The following is an 18,700-nucleotide window of genomic DNA, read 5'->3' on the forward strand; positions in this document are numbered from 1 at the left end:
GCCATATCACTGATTGTAAAACAAAAATATTATACATGACTTTTTAATATCTCCTAGGAGGGACATAATAAGGAAAATATATTTGCTTTCCAAGAAAACACATCAAATAAGGTAAATGATTCAATATGTAAGAAAAAATTTCCATTAATATTCTTCATAAAATTGTTTCCTAAAAAAGCTTACATATGAAAATAATTTTTCACTTAAATAGATTTCCTCTTTGATGTTAATAGACTTAGCTACTCAAATTAATTTTGAATTTTGCAAAAAACAATATAAAACATTGGCTTTGTTATGATATACGAAATTATTTTTTAATATTTCTTTGTACCCTTGAGCAATTTAAAATCTATGAAGTAATACATTCTTCCACAGGAAACAATTGCTCTGGTGATTCTGAAATCTTAATTTTTATATTAAACAAAAGCATTAGGTTTTAGAGTTTATCGAGGCAACAAAATGAGATACACAATTGCCTTGAAATATTATCTGCAAGTAATAAAATGTTAGGGATGACTTAATTGTTTTTATATAAAAAATGTGGACTTTTAATCGATTATAGTTGAGGTGTGAATAGTGTAAGTTAATGCAGGTAAATACTTCAGCTAAGTGCTCTCGGGTGAATTGCAATCAAATTTAAGACCTATAATTTAACAAGATAAAGTCACCTCTAACTTACTCTTTGTTAATTTCAAACAAGGGGAATTAAATGTCATTACTGAAATTAGGCATTGTGGAATTATAACATTCTATTTGCAAAAATTTTCAGTCTCTATCAGTTTAGTGGGTGTTATATTAAAGTTATAGAATTTGCCATTGAGAGTTCTATTGAATAATTCCAGGATTTCCTAACATTTTCTCCATAAATGGAAAAACTCATAGCAAACCTCTCCAATTGTGAATATGCCCAAAATGAAGACGGTATCGAATATTTAATTACTAAATTGTTTTTTTAACCTGATGTCTGAAAATGGGTTTTGATCACTTTCAAACTTCCCTTCCTAAATTTAATTGCAAAGGTACAGAATATTTCACTTGCCAAATGCAATTCAATACAATTCAAACCGAAAACATTAAGGTGATACAACAATGACTTTACGTACTGAATAAAAATACTTTAGTGAATACAAAAGGAAACAAGAATTGACCACATTCATACTTTCAAAGTATAGTGTAAGTTATGTTGGTATAAAGATATGACCCATTCTGAGATGTCTCTTTGGCGGCTTAACCCTGTCACAACCTGATGTTAAGTTGGTTTTTTTTTTTTTCTGCGAAATGTCCAAAATGATTTATCTATAAAAATAAAATTATGTATCCTTTTGGGCTTTTCTATGATAAAAATTTTGACAATTCCAACTTTTTCTAGCAAATGAAGATAATTCATTGCATTAGAAAGTCTAAACTTCATCATGATTATAATCCATTCCTTGGCACATCAACTAACAAAATGTATTGCACTCAAAATCAAAGACGTATTTGTCTTTGGATAAATAAACCATGGAATATATTGTGGCCCATATTTGGGGAATTTTAGGCATTATACATATAAATATTTCCATTGCAAATAGTGTGCTTACCTATAACATATAACTGCATTAGCTCACTGACGGAAGGTTCTGATGTGGGGCATAAACAGAGCCCACCTATGCTATATATTTTGGCTGATTTTAACATAGTCAAAAATAAGCAGAATTGGAAATTGCCATAGGTAATCCTCATCTGTTATTCAAATGCCTAGTTTTAAATTTCTTTAAAACTCTGTTTGATGCTGGTTCTAGAGCCAAAAGGCAGGGTGAACTTGAACAAGTCCTTTGGCCTTCCCAATACTTGGTTCTCACTGTGCCCATCTATAACTGAAACACCAGGCTGGATGTTCTCAAAGGGCCTCTTCAGGCATGACATTTCACAGTCCTTTTGGTCTGTCCCTGAAAAACTTTATCCTCAAATATCATATCCATTTATATTTCCTGATAGGATTTCTGACAGTCAAATGGCTGAAATGGCCAAAGGAAAGAAGGGAGGAAGGAAGGAAGAGAGGGAAGGAGAGGGGGAGGAAAAAAAACCAAAGAAGTGATAGTTGAATAAACAATCTTTGATAAAGCAAGGATCTGCAGGACTTGATGTTCTACAAAGACTTAAAAATATGCAATTATTTAAAAAATGTGCTACCTTAAAAGAAAAAAGAAGACATAGTGATTATTGACGAATAAAATGCCCTTGAATGAATTTGAGATCTTGAGCCTTAGTACTACTGACATCAGCTGTAGGATGCGTTGAATGTGCGAGGGTGCTCCGTGAAGACCAAAGCACATAAAAAGAAGAATACTATATGAAGAAAGAAGAGAGAAATTAAAAATTAAACATAAAATTGGTCAAGCCATAAAAAATATAATTAAAAAAGTCCTTTGAGGCATTCTATCATGATTAACATAAAAAGTTGTAACATTTTCAATTAAAATGGGAGATAATTCATTATAAAATGAAATGTAGGCCCCTCCAAGTATCATTTCATACAGGTCCTTTCAGAGATCACCAAAAAGGCTTGGTTTAAACACTATTACTATGAAAGAATATTTTGAAATAGCTTGATGTTATGTTCAAAATGTCAGCCATAAATGATATTCATCACCGTTACTATATCATGTCTACCCAGCCAAGGACAGTAACCGTTTTACTATAAGCAATTATTTTCAGGAAGGTCTGGAAGGTCTTCTGTGATTATCTCGATATTCCAAACAAAAGCTGATTGTTTTACTTGCACGGGATAGCAGACTGACTGGAAGTATCTGACATCTTGCGTTTCTTGAAGAGAAAGGCAGTAATTTTGAGAAACTCTAAGTCGTGAAGGATTGACTGGACACTCATATTTGTGGGCTGATTAATCATAGTGTGCCTTATATATATTAATTCCTCAGTAAAAATGGAATGAGATTCCTACAGCCCTGCTTTCCTTACATTAGTTCCCACTGAAAATTCTTCCCAGCCTTTTCGATGTGCCTTAGCAGTGGTTCTCAAAGTGAACTCTCTGGATTGTTAATCGGTATTGCATAGAGATGGCCCGCGTGGGTCAAATGGTGTTACGTATGTTCCTACATGGCAGGAAGAATCTGAAATATTAATATGCTAATACACGTTATGAATCTCCAAGGGGCACGTACGGTATGTCACAACCCCAAATGGGCCTTTGTTCTGTATCTCTCGGAACAGTTAATGGGACTATAGCTTTGCCAAAATCACTTTGGGGATGTGGTGCTGTATGACGAACTCCTTGGCCAATCATCCAAAGTCTCCTTCATTCTATCCCCAGTCCTTCTGGTATGCCCTCAACTCAAGCCATCAAATATAATAAATGCTGTCTCTTTTGTTGACCAGACACACGATCCTCATGAACCTGCACGGATCTCCTTGAAGGGGTGCAGTATGGTAGATACATTCTAATGGGCTTTCCTCTTTTGCATTTGTGTGTATATAGGTTGCTTTCTAGTGAGCCCACGACATCCCCTGCCTAGTGCGTGGAAGGCATTAGATCTGTGCTAGTAGGAGTGAAAGAAAGCAAGTAAAGAAGGGCAGTAGGGAGATTCCGAGTTAACAGTCATGAAGGTCAGGACTGATAGACTTTAAACTCATAAAGTCCTATTTGCTCTCATATAGCACATTAAGAGCTCAGTTTGTCTACAGATTTTAGAAGTTACTCTATACCAGAAGTAGAGAGAACTCAGGATACGATGCAAGAAAAGCAGAACACCATTCCAGAAGAGCTGTGAGGAGAGAAAAGTGGAGGCAAAAGAAGCAGAGAATGGTATCTTGACCCTCTCCTCTCTATTTTGAAATCCTGGTAGACAGATGTGTGAGAGTGGCTGAGAGTAATGCCGAGGGCAAAGAGGCTTTTATCCTTCATCCTGTTTAGATTTAGGGGAACAGACTGTTTCAAAGAGTGCGGAGAACAACTTGAAAAGTCCAAATGTTTGGATGCAGCGAGGGAACCTGAGGACCATAATGCATCGAGCTGGCTAGAAGATATTCCCAAATCCTACTGTGCCCTGTCCAGAAAGCAAAGAAGGCAGCCGGTGGTGCTGGCTGTGAACTCTCCAGCACAAACCGTCCCTGCACCCTGATGACAGGATGATCATACCAGCTGGGGCCTAACTGTGAGCTACCCAGACCTCAGGACAAGCCAAGCCTGGAGAGACAAACAGCCTGCATGCCACGCACAGACCTTGACACAACTCGGTGGGCCCCAGCCAGTGCACACGTGCGAACCAACACAATACCGAGAGGCAATGCCCCGAGCCCTCCTCATGCATCCAGCTGTGATGCATGGCATCCCCGTGGCAGTTGGGACAGAAAGAGCAGAGCTTATCTGAGCCAGAACCTGCGGGGAGTTGAACTTCACCTACTTATTTGCAACTGTTTAAATCAGACAAGACTGAGATGTGTTAACTAGCAAGTCCAAATTTTCCCCTCTCTGGTATGATGAGAACTCAGAAAGAACTGATCAGTCCTAGAAAAATAAACTACATTTTTTTTCTGCACAGCTAACTGCATTCAAATTGTCAATGCTCCCCATTCTTCTGAGACACTTGTTTTCTCTACCATGCTTCCTATTCCATCCATCTCTTTCTTTCTTTTCCTTCCTTCCTTCCTTCCTTCCTTCCTTCCTTCCTTCCTTCCTTCCTTCCGTTCTTTCTTTCCTCCTCTCTCCCTCCGTCCCTTCCTTCTCTCCTTTCTGTCTTTCTTTCCCTTCTTTCCTTCCTCCATTCCTCTGTTCCTCCCTTCCTCCCATCCACCCTTTCTCACTCTCTTTCTTTCTTTTGGTGCTGGTATGTCTTACAGCCCTCCACCCCTCCCCTCCCCCAATAGTGTGGCTTTATGAAGACAAGAATGCATTATATTTCTCATTATCAGCACAGTGCTAACATAAATCACTAAAGCAAAGAGATGAATGGCAATGCCTTCCATAATTCAGTCCAATTCTATAATATATTTGATCATATTTGGATTATAAAATAAATACTATATCACAGAATGCACCTAGTATAACTAAACATTTAATGTTGAACAAGCGTAGTATCGCTTTGCTAACAGCACGGCCAAAGAATCTTCAAACACTGTGGAAATGAAAGCTAGGCAATTATCGCTCATATAATCACACCGTTACTTTTACCCAGCAGTGGAAAGTCAGTATGGCCATTAGACGGCATAGAGAGCTAGACTGGCATTCTTTAATAAGAAAAATAATGATATTTTAGATCCGTTCACAGGCAGAAACTCTGGCACATCTGATTTCAAAGTGGAAGGTGTTCACAATAGAAGCAGCATAACACAAATCATGAAACCTAAGGTAAAAACAAGACTTCATCTCAAATAAGGTATTTTCAAGTCCTCTTTACAGTGAAAGTAAAACTCCAACCACTTCTTCAGATTTGATCTTTCTGGGTGGCTTGCCTGAATAAAGTGAACAGAATTTAAAAATAACGAAGAAGATCTCATGCCAAAGTGGGGTTACAGATTGAAACCAAAGGGTCTTTCTGTTTACTGCTGCCTGGGTTAGGGGATAGAGTTAAACATACTCCATTTGTTCACTCTTGCTTTTTTTCTTCCTCCATCCTATGAGGGGTATAAATAAGTAGCCCCTGGCCTTTTCAAACCTACACCACCATGTTTCATTTATGGCATCCAAAAAGGTCAAGAGGCAAAGGATAAAAAACTCCCAGCACGGGCTAACTTTGTCAATTTAAAATGTGGTTCCCTATTCAGCCCATTGTTAGGCAACCTGTTCAAACAACATCTTGGTTCACATAGGCTTCAAAGTCTGGGGAGCAGCCTATGCAAGGTTGAAATCTAACCTTCTTCACCCTCCTGTCTTTCTGTCTCCTGTTTTCTGATCTTTTTAATCCAGAATCTTTAATAGAAAAATTCTGTTGCAGGACTGAAAACAGCATGGGGTCAAAATCCCATGTAGGTTATTTTAAGCAACATCTACAGTCTTTTGAATGTTTCAAGAGCAATTTAATTGACCTCCGGGGACTCTTCTTCAAATATGTTCCATTAAAGACACATAAACACAAGTAAAACATATTTTATGGTCATATTATTAAAAGCCAAAAACCCAGATAAATCTGAGTGTTTAAACAAAAGGCCCTTCAAGCAACAAACCACATATATCTCAGGTAAATTAATTAACGTGAAAGTGAATTTTTAAAGAGGAAATGTGAATATAGCTAAACCAAATCAGATCTTTTTAAAGAACAAATTCTTCTAACAAAACCAATAACCTGGACTAAAAACCAATAAGATAAGCAAGTACATATTAGACCCAGGGAGATTTCATTTCTATAGTTCATGCAAAAGACAATGTGGTCCAGCATTTTCTGTATCAGCTCAAAGTGGAAGTCGACTATCATAAAAAAATAAAATGAAATAATCAGATGTTGTATATATTATATTATGAAATTTGATTCACAGGTCAAAGGATTCTTGTTTGTTTGTTTGTTTTCCTGCTATTCATTTCCTTTCTGGATTACCTCTCCCCCATTCTTTCAAATGAGAAATTTTTGCATCAACAACATACCTAGAAAAACAGCTACTCTCAGTCACTAATCCACAGAAGGAAATTTGTAAAATAATGTTGGTGTATCAGTATTACTAGAAAAGGTAGGGACATACCAGCTTCAGGAACTTTAGTAAAAATGTTATTGTCAGTAAATTCTACTCCGGAAACCAATATTACACTATAGGTTAACTAACTAGTATTTAGCTAATTATTTAAAAAAGAAAAAAATGTTATTGTGGAGTAGGACTTAACCACCATATTGTGCAGAAGACCAATGGACCATGTCATACTCTCCAGATGAAGTCACTGTCATACTGGGGGAGCCAGGAGATTAATGAGGTTCCTGGTAACAGGATACCCAAAGGCTGGAACAGCACAACCAGAGTAGCAAAAACGTAAGCAAAATGTCTCCAGGAGTTTCATAGTTTATCAAAATTTGAATGGAGGGCATTAAAAAAAAAAGGTCCAATAAAGGCAGGGAGAAGTGACCAAAAGAAAGGAAAAGAAAGAAAAGACTCCCATAAAAAGAATTTGTGAAAGGCAAGTTTTCATCAACACTTCATCAACACGTGGGCCCGTTTCCAAACTTGAGAACAAAGTATGTTACGCTAGAAATCCAAAATAAGATCTTAGAGGAAAAAAAAAAATTAATCTGAAAAAGATTTAACACACACCAGCCTTTTCAATATAAAGCATATCTAAAGCCCACGTGTGCTTTCATTGGGTTCCCTCAGGCAATTTTGAAGCAACACCACCTACCACAATAAAATGAACACTTACCAGACAAATCAACACTCCCTGAAGCAAAGAAGAGAAAACACCACTTACCTAGGAAAAGAAAGGAATACAATGATTAAGATGCTATCGTGTAAAAAACAATTACAACAGTTCTTAGATTATCCCATCCCCTCTACTACTGGTATTTCTCAATGAATGCCATTAAGTTTTTAGAAGAAGACCAAGTTTTAATTTATTTGTGGCATGAAGGAAGTTGGGTGAGGGGTAAGCAAGACTTCCATAAGACAGTGCCATGTTGCAAAATCCCCTGCGAGCTAATTTTGCCCTAACTCACTATAATGTATAACCATAGGCAGGCAAGAGAGGAAAAGGTAACAGGAATCCAAAAGGAATAAAAACACACTCTTCTGTTGTTGTTTCTAAGGAGAACAAAATTGGGGCACCTGGGGGGGCTCAGTTGGCTCCGGCTTCGGCTCAGATCATGATCTCGGGGTTCGTGAGTTCGAGCCCCGCATTGGGCTCTGTGCTGACAGCTCCCAGCCTGAAGCTTGCTTCAGATTCTGTGTCCCTCTCTCTCTGCCCCTCCCCCACTCATGCTCTGTCTCTCTTTCTACCCCAAAATAAATACACATTAAAACAAATTGTAAGAAGAACAAAATACAAAATATTGCCGGCGAATCAAGCATTGAGAATGCTTTGCAAGAAATCTGCATCAGATTAAGGAAGGAAGGAAGGAAGGATAGGTCCTAAACCAGGGCTTTCCCATCCCTAGATTTAGCCTGTTGGTTTTTAGAGTAGTATTCAAAGCTTTCTAGAAAGAACCAAGAGCCGTAAGTCATCAGCCCTCAAATCTCATATTAGTGTTCATGAAACGTAGGTACTGATGACTTTAGGTTAACTCTGATTTCACATATTTTTAATTGCCAATTTTTTCAAGTGCAGAATGCTTATAATCTGCACAAACCTTCTAATTTCAGTAGCCTATTAGTCATAAAGTGAAAAATCTTGGCTCTGCGTCTGGGCTGTGCACCTCAAAATGGAAGAAAATTCACAGACACTGTGCATTAGAAATCAAACTGCATTTAAAATTCATTACAGCTACAGTCTCCAGTATATAAATACTTTCAATTTCAGTGGTCTTATTTCTGAAATGCAAAATGGTCTTTCTTTTGAATTCTTGAGTCTTGTGAAGGGTAAGAATCTATAGAGAAATAATGGGACACGAAATATAGTGGAAAGTAACTAAGTAACGAAGATGAAATGAAAATGTCCTTAGTCATTCCATTCATTTACTTATTCAAGAGATGTTTATTAAATGTCTACTGGGTATAAAAGAATATTCTAAGCATTGTATGGAAATCAGATATTTACAAAAAGCACCACTGATGTCCCAAGGAGCTCTTAGTCTAGGAGAAAAGGGGCGTGTCCCCACACAGTCAAGATGGTAGAGGGGAACAGTGGTTACAGAGAGGTATACATAGATGCTGTCAGGAGGGTGTGCTGACTTGGGTGAGGGTGGCCAGAGAGGTTGCACCGAGAAAAGCTACAGCACATTCAAGGATGGGCAAAGATACGGGAGAGAGATGTGTGAAGTCATTCCCAGGTCGTATCTGATACGAGTTAGGCAAAGTGAGATCCGACAGATAATGTATTCAGCATCTAATTGGTAGCCAATCTTAATTCAAGAGTCTCTCATAAGAAAATGGTGGGAGAGACAGCAGAAGGGGCAGAAAGAAGAGGGCCATGATTTGGTGGTCCTTAAAGGCCAGCCTGCCCACTTTCTTCTCTGGCCTCCTAATCGTAGGCCAGCCAAGACACCAAAATGCATCTTACCATCTACACTAGCAAGTGAGGCAGTTTTGACCACATCTTACTTTTTTTTTTTTTTTCCTGCTTACCCATGGTGCCTAGCAGCAGGGTGGGTACTCTAGAAACAGAATTGCATTTATGTGTAGGGACACGATAGATTCAGCATACATTTGCCCACTTTCTCTCACTCAGAACCAGGAAGGCGGTGGGCATACATGCCCTTCACTGGGTCACTGCAGAGGAACAGAAGCCTGGCCTGAGCGATGATTTCATAGGGGAGCCTTGGCATCGTCTGTCAATCAGGAGATCCAGGAGGTACCTTCTCATGGCCTCCAGGCAGTCAGAAAACTCCAGGCAGGCAGGGAAAGGAGCCAAACCAACTAGGGTGTGAGCCACCGTGAGTAGGAGGATGGTGTACATCAAGATGAGTTCAGTTTTTAACGTATATAGACGGTTAAGCACCAGGCATACATTCAGGGATGGAAAGGGGGCCCGGGGTACCGCTAGAGGCTGAGGGTGAGAGTTTGGGAGTCCCCTGAAAACTGGCTGTAGTTCTGGGAGTGTGGATGAGATAGTGAGGGGCCAGGGTACAGCCAGAGAAAGGGGGAGACCCTTGGGAAAACCATCAGCATGACAAAGGGGGAGGAGGTACCCACACTGACGAAGGTTTTGGAGGAGAATGCGAGAGGCAGGAGGCCAGCTGGGCTGGGGCAGCCATGTTTGGGTCCAGGAAGCAGGTTTTCTGGGAGGTGCAGGAACTGTCAGAGTGAGACATGCAAAGTGGTGGAGGTGGGGGTGACTATGAGTGAAGCAGGGGGCTTTGGTGATTAGTGGAAGGGAAGTGAGGTGGAAATCTGAGTTGTGGGAGGTCAGGACATGAATCAGCAAGTGCAGACACTGTGTTTACTGTTTTCCTCGCAAAGAGCGAGAGAAGGACAGGAGTTAAAGGGGAAAAAGCAACTGATACTCTGAGGAACAGTATTTGGCATTCAAGTAGGACATCTGAAAACTTACCAGCAGATAAAACGAGGTTCTAACAAACACAAACTAGCAAACTACTGGATAGAACAATGTTTTCCAGCTCCGGAATTGTCTACAAAACATCACAGTGTCTGTTTTGGGATTCATATTCATACTCTTTTTTTCTTTTTAATGTTTATTTATTTTTGAGACAGAGAGAGACAGAGCATGAATGGGGGAAGGGCAGAGAGAGAGGGAGACACAGAATCGGAAACAGGCTCCAGGCTCTGAGCGGTCAGCACAGAGCCCGACGTGGGGCTCGAACTCACGGACCGCGAGATCATGACCTGAGCCAAAGTCGGACGCCCAACCGACTGAGCCACCCAGGTGCCCCTCATCTTCATATTCTTAAGCAAGATGAAGCTATAGAAATAAGCACCAGAAACAATACATGCACCATAGTTATTTTTAAACTCATGCCATTTACAATGACAATGCCTCTTTCTTTCACCAGACGAGGGGATTTTTATCTGAAAATAACTGTCCTCAGAAAGAAAGATAAATTCACTGTCTCTTCATTCTTCTGTCTAAGCGGGGACCCTCTCAGCAAACCGCTTACCATATGCCCCGGTTGCGAGCTCACAGCTGTGGCTGCACCCTTTCCGAGGGTGCTCTTGGTCAACAACCGAGCGGTCAGAATGAACCCACTGAGGAAGACACAGTGTCCCCACAGCCACCACACGGACCTACTCAGATGCTCCCCACTTGACGGGCTCCCCTGCACTCCCAAGCCCCCTGCTCTAACCTTGCCGATTGCAGAAAGGTTGCTGAGAAGTTAAGCAACGCATTTAGTCACACACGTGCCATGATGTTTAAAGATCAAGGCAAGTAGGACATCTTTTCATGTCTTCTTGAGTGCGCTTTTATTTTGCACACTTTCAGGGAATCTGATTGTCAGAGCTAAACTGAGACCCAGGAAATAGTCTATCTCCCTAACCCGGAGAGCTTGTGAGTGCCAGAACCGAAGGCGATCTCTTTGCTATTCTCATTTTCTTGCCCTGCGCTACCCAAAGTGGAAGTCAATCCTATCTACTGGCAAATACATCCACTTTTAAAAACTACACACACACATACACACAAAATCAATCAGTCAGTGTTAATCTGAAATACCTTATTTTTTTCAAACTTTTAAAACATGTTTGTTTATTTTTGAGCAAGCACAAGCCGGGGAGGGGCAGAGAGAGGGGGACAGACGATCCAAAGTGGGCTCTGTGCGGACAGGCCGACTGCAGTGGGCCTGACGTGCGGCTAGAACCCACGAATCGCGAGATCATGACCTGAACCTAAGTTAGACGCTTGACTGACTGAGCTACCCAGGCACCCCACTGGAATACTTTAAATTGGTTTCCAAAGCACCCCAATGAGTTGCTTTGTAATTAATGCGAGGTGAAATAACTGAAGAACAACTACAGGAAGGAGAAACCCTCATACGCAGGTTGTTTTGATGCTTTATCATTTTGGTGTTCATCCTTTTTTTCCCTGTTCGTAAATAATTTTGCACGAAGCCAATAGATGCAATACATCTAAAATAAGCAGACTGTATTTTGGTAGGAGTTATGAAACTGCTTTGGGCCGTGAACTGAAATGGATGCCGACCAAGGCTTCAATATTAACTACCACTCATTGTTACAAATGCAGGCATGGCTGGAATTTCAGGGCCAGTGAGAGTTCCAGCTACATAGTGCCAAGCCCTCCAGAGGGGAAATCTGCCAAAGCCCCTTTAACCACACGCCTGTAGGAATTTGCGAACTTAATTAAATGCACATACTAAGTAGTTAAACAGCAGAGTCACTGTTTATTCACATACATATCACTGAATCACCAGATGGCATGGATTAGAGACCTAAACTCCCTGATGGCATGTTACTAAAACACACTAAACCACAGGTAGGCACTGCCTCTCACAATCGTGTTCAATATAAGCTATACAAGTAGAATAAAGAGGAAAACAACATACAAAATAGCAAGTTAGAGAAAAAAAGGCTTCAAGATGTCTCAATCAGCAAATATTTAAGAAATGCATCACGTAAGTTGACTGAGCATTTGTTTTTTGAAGTCCTCTAGATATGTGAGGATATAATTTAATTCATCAAACACCTTCTGAATCACGAAGTTGCCTTTGACCCCAAGATAATGCAGCAGACACGATATTTGTGGTAAAGCAGAACACATATTTGCTGATACCACATAAATGTTTCCTGAGTAGGCTTTGGTCTTTAGAATTTTACCAAGATCGTAGTTCCTCCAAAATGGAACAATGGATTGCGCCTGAGAAGATGCTTTGCAGCCCACCTTCTTATTCACAACTGGACGAAGCAGGAACACCCAGCAGCGTGGGTGTGCTGAACACTTTGAGTTTGCTTACCCCGGTGTTCATGCCCTGGTCTAATGGCCTCCTCCTGAATGTGGGTGGGATCTGTGATTTGCTTCTAATCAACAGAATGTGGCAGAGGTGAATGTCACTCCCTTGATTATACTGTATTATGTAAGACTCTGTCTTGCCAGCAGAGTGTCTCTCTCTCTCTCTCCTTTCTCTCTCTCTCTCTCTCTCTCTCTCTCTCTCTTTCTTGCTAGTTTTGAAGAAGTAAGCTGCCACAAACCCCACAACTACAAGGAAATGGATTCTCCCAATACCTGAGAGAGCTTGGAGTGGATCCTTCCCCAAACCCCTGATGAGAACTTAGCCCTGCTGGAAATCTTAACTGCAGCCTTATGAGATAGTAAAGGTATATTGTATTAAGCCTTTAAGCTTGTGGTAATTTGTTATCCAGCAGTAAATAACTAATACAGTTGCTTAACCAAACCATATTGGGAAGGTAATCCAATCTGCTGCAAGAGAGAACTTTCTAAAGTTAAGTCTCAAAATATCACCTATGTTTAAACACCTCAATAATTCTGTAAATTTTTGGAAAGGGCAACCTTATTTACATGCCATTCAAGTCCCTTTGGAGACCAGGTTTTAGCCCACATCTCTCTTACCACCCTTCCCTCTTCTCTGGCCATATTCAACTACTCAACAATGGCGGTTACAGGCCCTTCTCTTCCTTAGCTCCATACTTCACTTCACGCGTCTTTGTCATCCTTCAGGACTCAACTTAGGCATCATCTCCAGCCTGGGCTGTCCTATTGCCCTGGTGCATGTTTCTGTCAGGGCATACTTCTTGCAATGGTCACTGAGGGGATTTTTTAAGGACCAAGAAAGCTTGTCCATTTTATTCTTTAAATTCTCAATACCTCACACAGTGGAAATAAATATTGCATCAGTTAGTTAATATTATGGTATAATCACAGTTTTCTTTAAGCCATTACTCATACTAACAATTATTGTTATTCACAATGTAACTAACAGGATCCCATCTAATAAACTGATGAACTCTTTGTACCCCCCTCACTATAAATACATGTAAATGCAGGTTAACTTTCCAAAATAAATAAATGAGATTATTTACAGGAAAATTCTAAGTATTATTTACTGACTGCTGTGTCCCTTACTACTCAGAAGAGCCCTCCCAGCTCCCAAACTCCCACAAGGTGGGCCGGGGCAACTGCCCTGTGGGTCAACGTCTCCCTCCATCTGATCTTGCCTTCCTTCTGAGAGCAATTCTCAAGGAAACCTTCTGTACTCAACTCTGGTCTAAGAATTTGTTTTCAGGAAATCCAACTGAAGACAATGACCATGGCTGGGAAAGTAATTTTGAAAATCATTAAGCAATTGTTATACATTATTCTCAAGGTGATGCTATATCGCCTGTAGCAAATCTGAATCCATCCATGGGCACGAGTTTTCAATGTTTATTATGTTCTTTCCAGGACCAGGAATGGGATGAAGGGACTGAGGCATTCACTTCCAGTGTAAAATTTAAGAGAGGACCAAAACAGTAGTAATCAAGATAAATTATATTTGAATGCATATTTTAAAAAGTTGAAGTTAATGCCAAAAAATACATGGACGAAATACCAATGTTTTAAATAAAAACAGAATGAATATTGGTGATCTTTTCTTATGCCTCAAGTTCCAATATGACTTGGCATGGTGCTGCTTCTACCCAAACCAAACAGAATTAGCTTTCTGAAAGAAGTTTTTTCTGTTCAAAATCCAATGTGTACAAGGTATGTGACTTAACAGGGCCTTCTGTGATGTGGTCCCTGTTTACCTCTCAAGCCTTATATCTTGCCACTAATCCTCTCTTCCCACAAGCACACATGCTGCCCTACGTGTGCACCTACAGAGAACCTTTTGTAGCTCCTAAAATGTGCCATGCTATCTATCCTCTGGGCTCTGCACATGCTGTTCCCTCTGCCTGTCCCCCACCTGATCTCTACCTGGCTGATTTCTAGTCATCCTTTAGGCTTCATATCAGATAGAACTTCACTTGGAAACCCTTCCAGGTTCCCAAAAGACTGAGTTAGTTCCTTCCAAGTGACCCCACTAACATCATATTCTTACCGCTATAGGAATATGTCTTAGTCCACACACTTTGGGTAATAACTAATAGAACCCCATTTTAAACAAGGCAAGCTAAAAAGGTTTTGAAAAAAAAATGTGCTGGGATATCTCATGGAACCTGAAGCAAAGTTGAACAACTATGTCTCAGGAAAGGTGGGAACCAACTGGATGACAGGGAAGCCATTAAGAAATAAAGCTCCTGATTGCCCAGTCTCCCTCTCTTCCTCTTTTTGGAGTCTTGAAGGCTCTCACTCTCTCTTTTTTTTTTTTTTTTAAATGTTTATGTATTTTTGAAAGAGTGCCAGCGGGGGAGGTACAGAGAGAGACAGGAACACAGGATCCGAAGGAGGCTTCATGCTGATCCTGATGCTGGGCTCGAACTCACAAACTGTGAGATCATCACCTGAGTGGAAGTAGGACACACAACCAACTGAGCCACCCAGATGCCCCAACAGAGTCTTGCAGTCTCTTATGGCCGTTACTCTTACATATCTCTTGAAGGCCAGATTTCTCTGTGGCACACAGCCATGCTAGGTCAACTACCTCTCCTCTTCTGACCCCAGCTCCTATTTTCCCAGTTCCAGCAATGCACTCTGTTACACTAGCTGGACATACTTCTCAATCCTGAGCCTAAAGGACAAGAGATTCTGACTGACCAGTTAGAATTGAGTACTCATTCCTGAAACAATCAGGAGACAGAATCTGGTATTGTATTTTAACATGGCTGTTAAGGCCCCCTTTGTGGGCAGGGGGCTGTTAGACAAGGAAACACAGATTACCGGTCATCACACTGGATTGCAATTGTCTGTTTATTAGTTGGTCTCCTCTACCAGTCTACAAGCTGCATGAGCATCAAGTCTGTCTAAATTCCCACTATTGTGTCACAGAGTAGTTAATACAAAGGAGGTGCTCAGTAAATACTAGTTGAATAAGTGAAAGTGATTATATCTCTTTATTTTGATGAATACTATTGTCAGTAATACAAGTTATTTGATTTAGTAATGAAAGTATTAATGAAAAAATGATTATCTTCCGTAGTCTCCGAAACGATGAGAGAACGGAGAGACAGAAGCTTTGCTTTAGCATAGATTGGTGGTGAGTGTGACTGATTCACTCCTCCCCATCTACATACTCCTTCCTTAACAGACTAATCTTCTTTAAGCCAGCATTACCTAGAGGTCGAACACAAGGCACAGGTTCATTGAAGACTCAATCACCTCTTGAATTACAAAGAATTTTTACTTCACTTGAAGCTCTGCTATTATTCAGAAGTGACTCAGCTTAACCAGCCGTGAATTTTCCCACTGAAAAATTCCCAACTGTTAAAGTGTCTTGGGGAACTTGAAATACTAGTCCCTAGGAGGGCTGTGTATGTTTGGGTATGTGCGCACACATTTTAAATCTTAAAGTCTTCCTAAATCCACGATGCGAATTCGTATTCTTGTATAAATACCTGACTCACAGAATTCTGCAATCAGGATAGTTTAGCTCTCTGGTTATTAATAGTATCACCCGATGCTTGCCTGGGGAACTTCCTAAGGCCATGCAGACTTTGGTTTGAACCACTCCGCTGGATTGCAAGTTTCTTTCCTACTGAGTCCTGCCTCTTGATTACAAAATAATGATCAACTCTTCCTGCTCCTAAGTCTAAGGAAATAACATCTCCCTACATCTTTTCTTGACAGATAAAGCAGACTCTTAGGACATCCACAGCTCAAGACAATGCTACCTAGGGAAAGTGCCTAAAAATCCTTGTCTAGTGACTTAGTAGTCTGTTTATCCCAGTGAGCCTAGACCAGAAACCTACTGGTAGCCCTATTTTAAGGATGGGTTAGACTTAACACTGTTATAGATAAGGTAAGCTTGTCTTGCCTAAGCAAGGATCTGAATTTCTTTTTCTACATGATCTCTGGTCAATGAGATTCTTCTCCCAGAATGTGGCTGATTGAGCTTCAAAATAAAAGACATCTGGTGGTTTACCCTAAGGTTTTAAATATTATTGCCTGCAATAAGTCTTGATTCCTTTTTCTTTGTCTGCAAGGGGTAAATGGCAGAGACAAAGGTGGGTTGATGGTATTATCTCTGGGAGTTGCCGAAGGTCAATTATGGAGTCCTAGGATCATATGACTGGTAATTCCATCTTCTGGTTTTTATTCATGTCTCTGGCAAGTTGGGTCCAGTTTTTGTTCACTCTATATATCTCTTTTCCTTTCTCTCCTCCCCACGCCTCCCATCAACACACATTCATATAGGCGCATAGTCTCTATCAATGCCCACGTCACTGCTTTGAAGACTCAAGCATCAGGACTCGTGGTGAGTTTAATAAAGGTGAAGTACTTTCCTAGGGCCCCAGGAATATATTAACTTAAATGAAAAATTCCTTCCAAACTTATTTTGGCATGTTACCAGGTAATGCTAAATGGAAGGTAGAGGGATAAATCAGAGGACAATGGATTGCTTTTCTACCCTGGAGGTTGGAGATTTCCTGCCTTGGCTTATGTTGACTCTGCTAGAAAATCATCTCATTCCCCTCATTTAACCTTTGCTTTGATGGTTACACCAGACCAAGGAGGCTAGAGGGCTAAGCAGGGTAACACAATGGCTCAAGGGCCTTTCAAACCCTGCCTTGGATATCTTGAGGAAAGGTTCATCTTCTCCTACTGTATAGACAGACTTGTGTGACTGTCTTCTATCTATATCCTCTCCCAGTATTGGTAGGACTGACTCTCCGGTGCCCAATTTGACAAGGACTGTTGGTTAGTAAGGCAACTACAACACCAAGCAGATCTGTGTGAGAAAGAAACATGGAACATTCTTATTGGTTCTTGCTCCTGACTCCTTCTAGCTTCATCAAGTCTGTGGGAAGATCTGGATTTAGCCCCCTGGAATTGCTAATGTGGTCAGACTGTGAGAGATAATTATCTAGGGTAGGACTCTGGCATAGAACCAGGTAGACATCTGGGCAGTTTGCTTTCCCCTAGTTTACAAAGGACAACCAAGGACACAAGATCCAGGAACAATTTGCCGAAGTTGCCCTACTGGCACTGCAGTCCATTCCCAAACCACGATCGTGTAGTTTCTAATCCAATATTCATTCCTTCTCCTTTTAAGACGCAATTTCACAAAAGGAGAATGGCTTTCTGTGCATTATTTTTTTTTCTTAAACCACTTATTCATGAGGATGAAGATATTTAAAAATTCTGCTTTGAGAGACATAGCATCAAGACGCCAATTCATATAATGTTAAGTATGAATTGTACTTTATAAGATATGACCTTGACTATGAAACATGTTAGTTATTTACTTCTCTACTTCTACTTCACATCACTAGTACTAGCTATTGTGGCAAAGGCAAGGTTGCTATGCAGTACCATACTTACTACAGGGGTCACCTGACATATATTGTATGTTTATTTAGTGACAGAATGGATCCATTCAGATGGAGCTGCTTAGCATTTGGGTGCGTCTGGGTTGCATTCTCAATCTATTTGCAAGGAAGTGGATCTCAGGTTGTTCCCTCACATGGATGGAGGATAAGAGGAGGCTGCCTTTAGCCCATACTCTTATTAGACATAAGACATGGTTATTGTCTTGTTAAATACTAACCTCAGGGTAGTAGTTTGAAGAGTGGTCCCCAAAAAGATATGTCCAGGTCTTAACCCCTGGTACCAGTGGCCTTATTTGGAAATATGTAGACTTTTAAGACCTCGAGATCGTCCTGAATGTGGAGTGGGCCCTAATTCATTACCTGGTGTCTTTACAAGGGAAAGGATAGGGATATGTGAGTCACAAAGACACAGTGACGAAGAGAGAAAACCATGTGAAGCAAGCCAAGGTTAGCGGGAGCCATCAGAGCCTAGTAAAGAGGGGTGGAGCACATTCTCTCTCAGAGCTTCCCTAAGGAACCAACCGTACCGACACCTTGATTTTGGACATCTAACCTCCTGAACTAGGAGAGAATAAATTTCGGTTGTTTGGAGCACCAAGTTATAATTTACCCTGAGTAACTAACACACTCACGTACGAATTGATATCAGTGCTTCTATTGATTTTTAGCTCGGCTCACTTCTCCTCTCTTTGCCTCTCATTACTCTTGAGAAAAGCTCTTTCCTTAGTCTTTCAACAAATAT

General features: G+C 40.5%; 1 protein-coding gene across 1 annotated transcript in view; it reads right to left on the reverse strand.

Moving 5' to 3' along the window:
• The window catches only part of LOC106965852 (sterile alpha motif domain-containing protein 5), a 949,459-nt gene that overhangs the window by 550,450 nt on the left and 380,309 nt on the right, over positions 1-18,700 (reverse strand). Inside the window, exon 2 of the mRNA XM_053223339.1 lies at positions 7,337-7,384. Within this exon, the coding sequence (XP_053079314.1) occupies positions 7,337-7,384 (48 nt within the window). The remainder of the gene's footprint in view (positions 1-7,336; positions 7,385-18,700) is intronic.

This window comes from Acinonyx jubatus, chromosome B2 (assembly GCF_027475565.1).
Source record: "Acinonyx jubatus isolate Ajub_Pintada_27869175 chromosome B2, VMU_Ajub_asm_v1.0, whole genome shotgun sequence".
NCBI classification, from domain to species: domain Eukaryota; kingdom Metazoa; phylum Chordata; class Mammalia; order Carnivora; family Felidae; genus Acinonyx; species Acinonyx jubatus.